The following is an 11,976-nucleotide window of genomic DNA, read 5'->3' as shown; positions in this document are numbered from 1 at the left end:
TTCCTTGGGTGTCCCTCTACAAAAAAATACAACAAGGGATCACGATTGATTATCAACAACAACAACAAAATGGCCGACTTCCTGTTTTTCTTTAAAAAGCATCTCTGAAACCACCACTCCAAATTCAATGAAACTTTACAGGAAGCTTCCTTGGGTGACCCTCTACAAAATACAACAAGTGGTCACGATTGATCAACAACGACAACAACATCGACAAAATGGCCAACTTCCTGGTTTAAAAAACACATCTCTAAAACTACCAGTCCAAATTGAATTAAACTTTACCGGAAGCTTCCTTGGGTGATCCTCTACAAAATAACAACAAGAGGTAACGATTGATTAACAACAACAAAATGGCTGACTTCCTGTTTTGCTTTAAAATACATCTCCTCTGAAACTACCACTCCAAATCAATGAAACTTTACAGAAAGCTTCCTTGGGTGACCCTCTACAAAATACAACAAGGGGTCACAACAACAACAAAATGGCCGACTTACTGTTTTGCTTAAAAAAAAATCTCTGAAACTACTAGGCCAAATTTAATGAAACTTTACAGGTAGCATCATTGCATGACCCTTTACAAATATATAACACGGCATCGTCATCAAGAAAGATATGTTAAAATTGCAACATTTTAATCAATGCTTTATCACAGAGTTGCGGTCCTTTCCTAAGGGGGGGGGGCGTTTTAGGGCCATCATGGCCCTCTTGTTTTTATAATGGAAATATTAGGAAGCATTTGATACCAATCAACATGTTTTAACGCATAAATGTCGCTTAATGCAGCGCATAATTCACTTTCTAGACAGGAATAAAAATCTTGATCTAAAAGATCAAACATGAATTCATAAAAATCAGAAAACAATTAATGCTAAAGAAAAGCTAGGCATATATCGATGAACATCTTACCTCATTCAGGGTTGAACTTGCCTACCAATGAAGGTTCCTGAAAAAGAACCCAAAATCCCCTGTACTTTACCCTTGCACCTATGATGGTAACAAACACCAAAAAGAGGTGAAAGGCCACATAATAAGAATCAATACTTACAATGACCTGGTTCAGTTTGGCTACAACCCAAACCCCTCTATGAACTGAGCAGTGCAAGTGTTGGGTTTCAGGCATGAAATGCAACCAAATACACACTAATACCTCTGTTCATTCTAGTTATAGTATATCATACTTAACCTTGTCTATTAAAGCTAGAAATATCTAGCGAGTACAACATCTTTTAATAAAAAATGCTTTAGCCCCGGCATATTAAAATATTTATTATTGTTAAAGTTTAAAGAGTTTATCTTACCTGTAAACGTCCTATTATATTTATATCCATATTTTAATCTGAGTGACATTGTCGGTAGCAAAAACAAAATAGAACTAGCCACGCTCCTATGATATAGGCGCGCTAGCCCTGGTTTATGGAGGCTATTCGTTGCCAAAAGTCCAGACGTGTAATTCCCACAATGTGCTTCTTAATCGTACTAAATATCTCTTACATTTGTCAATGTAGATTTGTTGTTTCTTTTCGTCAGCTTTTCCGTATTGATTTGTCATTTGTCATCATAGTAGTCAAAATGTATATTTGTCAGATCGACCCTGTATAAACTCACTAAAACATAGATCGTAAAACTTGCCTTTAACAATATGATGATGTAATTTAGAAAGCCGAATCATGCATATGTAAAACTGCAATCCTACAGTCGACACTAGTCTGGAGTTCCTTCCCCTTTCTGCTACGCAAAGAGTCAGGCTCACGCCAATCAATGTCGGACGCGATGTGTAAACAAATCTAAGGGGATTTCTTAATTTATTGATCATCCGGTAAGCAAAACCTGAGTGTTTTTGAAACACTCAAACACACATATATTATAAATGTAAAGGTAACGTTAAATAATATCTTTTTAGCATATTTACAGATATGAAAAACTTGCATAGTTTTCGGACAATTATGCATTTTGTATAAATTCGGACATCATTGTGACATTAGGTTTGTGAACGTTTATAGTGATTTTAATACCTTTATTTCATGGTACAAGTTATATTTGTCCTTTAAACACGTTCAGATCAGTGCCTTTTCTAAAAAAAAAATGTATTTTTAAATTACGTCCTAAATATAAATAGAGTTATAATTGCTTTCAGATTCCAAACCAGAATTCATATAGACATTGCTAGGAATTATTTGCAGTCAACTAATCACAAGTCAACAAATGGATGAGGTAATTTGATTAAATATGCATTTGTCGTACATTTTTAAATAATGTTTATCTGACATTTCCTATTTACCACCAGAAAGACATGGCTTAGCAGTGACTATCCATGTGGTGCTTATAGTTCATAAGCAAAACAGATATCAACCTCAAACCTAGATGTTACTTTGACCACATCCGTCAGCACATGGACAGATATGCATTTGAACTGTGAGTTGCTCTTCTTGTAATACTTGCAAAAATGACAAGCCCCTCAAATACACATTCATCGCCTGATGTCTATCATTACCTGTATGTCCAAAATATCGCACTTATGAGTTGGATGGAATCCAATGATACCCCTACAAATAAATATATACCAGAAATCATGTCTATAATTGCTATAATTTTGTTTAGGTAAAGTCCAAATGGTCAGAAATACATGGGTATATAGTTTTTTTAATGTACCCAACATAGTCATGTTTGGGATAAAATATTAATATTTAGGTGTCAATATACAAAAAAAAATGGATCTTTAATTATTTATTATATTTTGTTATATTTCCAGGAACAAGAATATTCAAAGGCCTTAGAAACCTTCAACAAGGTCTATAAAACTGAAATTCCTGGATTAAAGCCTTTGCAAGCAAAAACATTAAATGTGCTGCTTTCTGGAAAGGATTGTGTCTGCTGCCTCCCAACTGGCTATGGGAAATCTCTTATCTTTGAAATTCTTCCATTCATTGACCCAACTTGTTTAGTATTAGTAGTGGAACCTTTAAACGTGATCATGGTGCAAGAGTGCCAGAAGCTTGGTGACTCAGCTATTTGTCTTTCAGCGGAAAGTGATTTAGGTCCCGTCAAAGATGGAAATATTAAATATATTTTTTGCCATCCAGAGGACATTTTAAATAACAAGAGCATCATTGAGCTGTTTAGATGTGAACATATGAATGAAAGAAAAACATTCTTAGTCATTGATGAGGCGCATTGCGTTTTGGAATGGGGCGACGACTTTAGACCTAATTACAAACAACTAGCTAACTTAAGATCTGTTTTTGTTTGTAATGTGTTAGCTCTTTCAGCAACGGTGACATGTGTTGGACAAAGAGAACTAATTAAAAACTTAAATCTCATAGATTGTGAATGTGTTTGTGCTCCGCCAACAAAGGCAAACATTGAACTTATCGTGCTAAAAAGACCAAGTGCTACTGCCAGAGGAAACTGTGCAAGCACTCCCTATGATTACATCTTTGAAAGGGTACTGCACGAGCTCAATGATCTAGGTAGCCAGTTCCCAATCACTGTTATTTACTGTAAGTCTATGCAGTGGATAGGCTATGGATACCAGCTGGCCAGAGAAATCCTGAATAACAAGTTCTATGTTGGTGATCAGATTCCAGAAAATGCACGGGTAGTGATGTTCCACTCCTCAATGGAAGGCAGCAGTGGTAAGGCAAGTATCAGCTTAATCCATTAAGTAAATACATTAGGACAGAGTCATTTAAAACAAACATGTACTAAGTAAATAATTGTACCCTCAGAACTAAAGTTTATGGGGTATATTGGAATTACCCTGTCCATCCGTCTGTCCATAGAGCTTGTAAGCGCAAGTTTCCTACACGATTGGTCGGATTTTGATCAAACTACCAAATGGAAGAGCATGACATGTAGATGTACATAAAGAAAGATAACTCTGTTCTGAAGATAATAAAGGGATATAGTTTGACGTCAAACTTTGACGTTTATAGTCCTTATTCACTATCAATTTGGTACCTTGGGGTATCAGTCACATTCTTGTAAGCATTACTTATGAAAAAGTATTCCTTAAGTACCCAGGAGTCATTGAATCAGGTACATATTGAATACTACTTCTTTCAATGTAGTTGCTAGTGGGCTATTTATGCCAAAGTTTAAGGCCATTGTGATAATCTTTGACACATTCTGTTTACAGCTGAAACAGATGATCCTGGATAGTCTTCAAAAGCCGCCAGAGCATTGCAGCATCAGACTGGTGTTTGCATCAGTGGCTCTTGGCATGGGAGCAGACCTGCAGCATGTCAAGCGTGTGATACATGCTGGCCAGCCATCTTCATTAGAAAGTAAAACATTTATCTCTTTACTGAACCCTTTATTTAATACTTTAATGTTGTGAACAAAATTAAAACATATAAATAAAAAATATGCTTTATTTAGCATAAAATGTTCAGATATAATCATAAACATTAAAACAAATGACCATGTCACAACATATTTATGATTTATATTTATAATGAAATGTTAGTTTTACTTTACTACATCTGAAATATAATAATATAACATATTCTACATTCTCTAAACAGAACTTCTTGTCTGTAATACTATTTTATACTGTATTTTAGAACATCATCAGACCAAGCAGACAACAATTACAAAATTAAATATTATAGGCATTATACACATTTTTTTCAGCATATGTTCAAGAAATTGGACGGTGGGGAAGAGGTGGTGCACATGCTAATGCCATCCTGTACTACAATAACAGTGACCTAGGTATTCAGCACATGCAAGCAAGCATGAAGGATTATTGTAAAACAGACAAATGCAAGAGGGAATTTATAAATGAACATTTTGGATTTGATCTGTCTGATAGGCCAACTATTTGTTGTAATATCTGCCAATCTGATCTTGGTTTGGAATGGGATTTTTCTCAGCTATTAATAAAATAAACTGAATATGCACCCATTTTCCTTATTCTTAGACAGATTTGTGTAAATCATATGCCCGATTTGGACATCATGAGTAATTTGATTGATGGGCAAGCGAAATTTCCCTAGTTGTCCAGGGGAGATTAAAACTTGAGCTCCTAAAGCTTTTGTCTCGATAATACTATGGAATTGCATTTAAACTGACTCATACTAAGACTTGAACAGACTTTGCGGTCTTTTTATGTTTACATGCATCTGTGCAGGTGTGAAAATTATATGTACAAGTATATTTTTGCATAAAAAATCGAGTCAAATGCTCGGTAGCATTATATAAAGTATTTGTTAAAAATGAATTCCATTGATTATCAAATTTAGCTGATATAAACAGTATTATGTTAAAAGTGTATCTCCATTTCTCTTTTGTCTAAAGTACAATGTATGATTTAAGCATATTCCAAACAAACCATGTCTCTTATATGTGTATTAATATATGAATAACCACTTTTCCAAGGGTGGTCTCTTTAGACAGGTTCAATAGTAAATGTATTTATGTGTATCCAATCTGGAAAATGTAATCAAAATTGGCCTAGATATTTGCAAAGTAACATTCTGACCAGGTTTCATTAAGATTGTGCCAAAATTATGGCTTCTAGGAGTGTTGGCAAGCTAAATGTAGACAATGCATAATTTATTACGCACAGTTACATACATAGACTATCACACTGGTTCACTTTGAGCATCGCGTGTATCATATATAAATATAGCTTTGCACATGCATTTGTATTAGACTTTAATGCCCAACGTCGTAGTACATATGGAGTTTGTGTTTTTCAATCCACAAAACGAGTTCATCCATATCGAGTTTTGTGATTGGATTCTTTGGCATGTTCTTCGGTGACTGAATGCACCGCCCACACACATGGTGGAAAGGTCTTACTGATATCAAGTCTGTTATTAGGTGAAGCTCATCTTGGTAGGAAGATGGTGTCTTGTGTTTCTGAGCCGTCTACAAACATGCGTTTCTGTGTCATATTTGTCAGAGATTTCATTCATTCCATGAAAGGATGAGCTTCTTTTTTTCATTGATGCCTCTGATACATAAGAACACATGGATTTGAGATGGTTCTTTGTAACTCTTACAAGATGCTCCATCTGGAGATCAGCTGGTATATGGGTATTTGTTTTCCCACCAGTGTTAACAAACAGGCCATACAAACTGCTATTAGCAACCTTTTCACTGAGTTTTGCAAGCTGTTGACAAAGAAACTGCAGAATTTCAAGTGCATACTTTGACCTGTGGCTGTGGCCTTTTAGAAACACCATCAAGTATTTCAAAGTTCTCAGTAGGCGATTTCTGTCTGGAATTTTGATGACATCATTCAACTGAAGATAAACCAGACCAATCTCAAGAACAACTTTGCCATATACATGTATGGAGTCACAACCATAATCATGGTTTTCGGCTGAAACTGGTTGAATTTTATCAAGAGCATTTCTACTGTCACGCAAGACTCTTTCAACTAAAGGCCTAACTAATTCACATAGCCACTTGTTGATGTCCTCGCTGCTCATGTTTGTACAGTCAGGCAGTTGAATATTGGGGACAGCGTTTGTATCTTCTACCTGAAAGTACTCGCATGCTGCCTCCACTATATAAGATTTAATGAAGGAGACGGCCAACTCCTTGCAGTCATTGTAGTAGTTCTTGACATCCAAGCCATCTGCATCTTTTCGTTGTAAACGGATTTTTTGAGCATGCAATGTGAAAATTTCAGTGTTTGATGTATGGTAAAGAATTTGGTAAAAGCTAGATAGCACAGTCATTTGCAGGTGAAACAATTCAAATGTAAATGGCTTTAAGTTTTCAAATCTCTCTGTTGGGGTCAATGCTGCGGCACGGAGACGTTTGGCTCCAGAGAATCGTTCTCGAGTCAACTGATCTACGCCGATATGTACAGGCTCTGGTGGCATTCCAGCACTTATATGAACAGAATTCACTAGTGACTCGTAACTGTCGAGAATGTCAACAACATCTAAATACTTTTGCTCGTTTTTGGCCATTATAGGAAGTGGCATTACTTTATTCTTCTCGTGAAGAAGTTGACTATGCTCTCCTAGTATGTCCTCATTTGCTGCTTTCTTGGCAAACTTGAGCCAAGGAAATAATTCTGTAAGAGTTCTAGCAACGAGTCGATTCATATCATTTATCAAATACTTCCAATCATCATCTGCTAACAGAAAACTTGCAACGGGTAGAATCCTTAGATCACATTGAGGTGACTGGTCAGAGAGGTAATCAAAAGACATGTTCTGAACTATGGCAGTGGATCCAAACCAATGTTCCATGTGTCGAATTTTACCACTACTCTTCCTAGCATGAGCAACACCAAGCTGAAAGTTAATATTGTCGCCAACTATTCGAAATTGTTTTCTTTCTTTTATTGCATCTATTAATTCAGTCTTGAAATGTCCAGATATTGTATCCATTGTGGACAACAATCTCGAGTGGCTCAAAGTAATACCAAGTGGTTGCAACCGATCATAAACCTGAAAATTATTAGAAGTGAGGATAATGTATCTCACATCAATGCAAAACATAACATTGTTTCTATATAAATTAGTATTTTAGTCCAGATGATACAAAAATCTGCCTAGGATGTTCAAATAAACTTGCTGACCAATGTTTATTACAAATTCCATAAAAAAATGTATTGTTTTAGTCATTTAGCCAGATAATTTGTTATCCACTTTGCTGTTTTATAAGTAATCTCATTACTTTTGGCCAAGCGATTAAGGAGAAGAAGTGGTTTGAAACAATCATTGATAATGGACAAACGACTGACAAAATACAATCACAGTGCTCACCTTGAGCACATTGTGCTCAGGTGTGCAAATAAGAAAAATAATTTACTTCAGTACCTTGCTTTATTTTTAAAAATTTATAATTCTACAAAAAACATTACCATAATAAGATTTATAATCAAAGCAATGACTGCATTTTATCAAATGAATAGATGATGTTCAATATAACACTCTCAAAAATAGTAAAAAAAGCATGCCTTTTTCAACATTATGGGTACTTGCAGTGCAAAGTTTTATCATTATTAGATGAGAATAGCTTGATCCAAACCTGGATAGTAAATAACAAAGGACAATGGTGACTATGTCAGAGATCACAATTTCAATAGTGCTGAGAGCAAAACACTGAAATAGAATATATAATAATAAAAATTTAAACAACAGACAAGAACTTTTCAACTGTCTTGATATTAGGCCTAAAAAAAGTCTTTTTTTTGGTCACCGTGCCCAAACTGACAATGGTTGGTCATATTTTTTTATATTTTTATAGAGGTAAATTGCCATAATTGTCTAAAAAATCTTATAGCAAAGGTAGTTAAATTTGATACAGAATTTTGAATTTCTCATTAATTTAAAGCTTTCAACTTAAAAAAACACATAGGCAAATAAAAATAGTTCAAATAACCATAATTTCCAAACAGTCTTAGTTTGAATGTTGTTGGTTATAAACCATACAAACAAACCAAATAGTCTTGAATTTTAATATAATTTCGGATAAACTGCCAAAAAATTCTAATATCAAGTGAATTTTTGGGTTATTTCGGGTGACCAGAAAGCAAACATATTTTTGAGACCTTAACAACAAGAAAACTATTAACATACAACAGTATTGAAACTCATCAATGGTGATCAAAGTCTCTAAACTTTTCAAACAAGCTCAAAATAGCAAAGACAAATATTTAACAGAAAATTCACATGAAAGAAGATCAGATTAAAATGAATATCGCCATTAATCGAACAAATAATTTTGTACTTCATGCATCCTGTCTTTACAGTTAAACACCCACTGAATATCCAAGTATCAGGTTAAGACTCAACACACTGATTTTTTCCTCATTGCATAAACTAATGGTAATAAGGATTATTGGTTATCATGCCAAGCAGTTATTGACAAGGGCCTGAACCCGGGACTTCCTGCACCCCATGCAGGCACTCCACCAACTGAGCTACCGAGTTAAAGATGTGAATCCATCAAAATTTTACCAAATACCCGAACTGGCTAGACAAATTTTTATAAAGTTAAAGTCAAATATGGCCAATAAAATTTTAAAATTCATGTACAAAATGCCAAGATAACCTAGTTTTTGACCACAACTGACTCAGAATTGAATATTTCTAAGCTCTTCTGACAAAGATTCCTAAAAGTAGGCATGAATGTTGCATCAAGTGTTAACAAGATTTTTCTTAGATTTGACCTAGTGACTCTCAATGACTCTCATTCGATCTCGTCCTATATATATCATTTAAATATTTGTTCAGAGCAAGATTAATGAAGATTACGGCAAAAATGTGACCTCGGGAGTGTTTACATGGTAAATGTTAACGACAGACAACATGCAATGGACGACGGACGTGGTGAGCTCAGGTGAGCTAAAATGGGCAGTATTAAAAGGTCATTGAATCAGAGAAGAATGGTTATTTCATCTCTTCAAAGAAAGAGAACTTACTTACTTTGTTTGCTTATGTGGAAAAGACCATACAGTTTGCACTCCTACTTCGGCAGTCTGTAGTATGCCTGTTGAAGCAGTGTTTATCTCTTCTGTATTGGACGTTTCCGGAGTGGGCAGAGAAGCATTCATTTCATCTATAAGACAGAGTCTTATAGCTGCACTCTTACAGGAATGCCCTGTAAAAATAATAATGAAAGTAAAAAAAACAAAAACAGATAATTTAAGTTACCCTTTTTTTAAAATAAAAACACAATATCAGAAAAGAATAATGCAGAATTTGGTTAGGAATTCTAGTATTATATGTTGTCAAACATGTCAAAATCATTAAACAAAACAGACAATGATGCTCCAGAATTAAGCATGCCACTTACAAAACATTAATTATTACAAGTGTCACTTGAAAATGTATTACCCGTCTTGACTTTCCGGGAAATAGAACTTCCATTGCCTCAGCACAGTCCTTTCAGAAGGCGGTCTCCGAAACCCCATTTCGCGGACGCTTTGAATATGTTTGAAGATAGGCTTTCTCTTCCTTCGTCCAGGATACATGTCTTGTTTCTTCCTGAATCAGATTGAACATGATAACTATGTATTATGCATGATGATAATTATTTATAAAAATGACGTACAACTGTGCTGCAAGTTGAGTTCATTAGGCCTGCTTTTCCAGAAAAGCTAGTTGCTCTAATGCACACGAGGAGACAGATTTTGTGGATACAAATATAACTACAAATATCACTGAAATCTATGTACCCTAGAATCCTGCATGACACTTAAAAAAAATTCAACTTGTGTTGGAGGACATTATCAGATGTGAAATGAAGTACAAGCCATCTTGACTGTAGTCGCCAAGGCTGTGTTAGGCTTAAATGTCCAGGCAATGTTGTTGATCAACTAGCTTTAACCAAGGCATGTGACAGAAAGTGTATGAAGCCATTCCATAGTACCAAATACCGTGCAATCTTGTTGCAGGTTTAATATTAAATATGAAATACATTGTTACACAAAATGTGTAATGCAAATTCTATTTTTATGGGAAAAGCAACTTACAAAGGTAGCCTTCTTGGACAACTGTTGCGGGGTCTTTCCTGTAGGTGTTACACTCCCCCTTTTCCTTTTTTCTGAATATCTCTTCGGTGGCGTTTGAATACTACTGGTAGATGTAGAATATGAATGATCTGGGCCACAACGTGATGTGATCACCTGGAATCCTGGGAATCGATCATGGGACTTATAGTATAAATGGTCCATCTCTTGGCTGAAACAGAAAATATAAACAACATAGCGTTAATGCAGTTGCATCACATTTTTTGGCATTTTTATACAATATATAATTATGGCCAGTGTGTGTGAAATGAAAAATCAGGAATCATCCTGAAAACATTAAACCATGTACCAATTCATCAACAAACAAATGCGATATCCGAATTAAACAAGACGATTGTCTATCCGAAAACTATGCAAGTGACTTTGACTGTTCTCTGCAAAATCACGTTAGATAATACAAAAAAATAAACCGTCAGTAGTATTTAATTTAAATACCTAATTATTTACCCAAAATGATTTTCCGATGATCAGCGTTTTAAAAAACTTCCCATACTTACCTATTTACAGCGTGTACGCCATTGAACGCTTCGTGCCAGAATCTAACTGTATGATAAGATGCCGGGAACCAGAACACAGTCGACACTCGCATTCGTAAAATGAACATTTGCAGTCCAACAAGTCCAGGTTTACAAAAGTCAATTGACAAGTTCAGAATTACAAGGATATACGATTTCGCCTATACCTTATATGGTAAATGTCACCGAAAGAAACGAAGGTTAATGGGCGGAGCTAACGAATCAGATTTTCTTTCGTTTATTTCCGTCGAATCAAGCAAGGGAGATAACATCTTCGCCTACCTCCTGTAAATTCCCGGTTGTAAGTCCGAGTACTCTCTCTTTATTTCACAATAAAACTAAAATTAACTTCATCTTTTATTTTATTTTGACGATCAATGTTCCTAAATGGGTTATAAATCACCATATTAATTAGTCAATTGCAGTTAGGTGTACCATGGGCGGGTCGTTCAGTGTGTGTGTGTGGGGAGGGGGGGGAGCTCCAAGTTGGCCCGCAAGTAAACTTAAAGGTTAATTTTTTTGTCAGTATTTCTGAGAAAAAAGTACTTAATTACGCCATAATGCACCAATTCAGACTAAAAATATTTAAAATATTCTAGGGGGAGTACCCCTAAACCCCACTTCCCACATTTTAAACATATTAATGTCATGCCAACTCGAGGGATCATGTCCAAAAAGTTGTGCCTAAGTAACGCCCCTCTAACGCAAGTCCCTGTTCAAAACCTGCTCCAGCAAACCCACGAAACTTTTGATGGACATCATAATGATATCCACCTAGTTTTGTCTGATGTTATACATTTTCTATCTTAGTAAGCATGTATGGTGTAAACGTGTAATTTCAATACATCATTGAAACAAAATATCCATGTGAAAGGCAGAACAGCCCTCAAACCCACTTGTGTCCCCCAGTTATGAATTACGGGACCTGGCACTGTGAACCATAACAATCAAGTG

The 11,976-nt window shown here is 35.4% G+C and overlaps 1 protein-coding gene and 1 pseudogene across 1 annotated transcript; one reads left to right on the top strand and one right to left on the bottom strand.

The window, feature by feature from the left end:
* The first annotated feature begins 2,205 nt into the window (after nucleotides 1-2,205).
* On the top strand, nucleotides 2,206-4,892 carry LOC128215056 (uncharacterized). The gene is made up of 4 exons (XM_052921784.1): nucleotides 2,206-2,214; nucleotides 2,753-3,640; nucleotides 4,139-4,286; nucleotides 4,636-4,892. The coding sequence occupies exons 1-4, from the start codon at nucleotides 2,206-2,208 to the stop codon at nucleotides 4,890-4,892; spliced, it is 1,302 nt and encodes a 433-aa protein (XP_052777744.1).
* Nucleotides 4,893-5,661: 769 nt separating this feature from the next.
* On the bottom strand, nucleotides 5,662-9,529 carry LOC128215055 (uncharacterized; annotated as a pseudogene).
* Nucleotides 9,530-11,976: the final 2,447 nt, after the last annotated feature.

Source organism: Mya arenaria, chromosome 13 (genome assembly GCF_026914265.1).
Source record: "Mya arenaria isolate MELC-2E11 chromosome 13, ASM2691426v1".
In the NCBI taxonomy this organism is placed as follows: Eukaryota; Metazoa; Mollusca; class Bivalvia; order Myida; family Myidae; genus Mya; species Mya arenaria.
Note: the sequence above shows the minus strand (reverse complement) of the source record. Positions and strands in the feature narration are given on the sequence as shown.

Coding starts and splice junctions, on each gene's coding strand:
- LOC128215056 (XM_052921784.1), top strand. Junction 3,641..4,138: donor TGGAAGGCAGCAGTGGTAAG/GCAAGTATCAGC, acceptor TTCTGTTTACAG/CTGAAACAGATGATCCTGGA. Junction 4,287..4,635: donor CCAGCCATCTTCATTAGAAA/GTAAAACATTTA, acceptor CATTTTTTTCAG/CATATGTTCAAGAAATTGGA.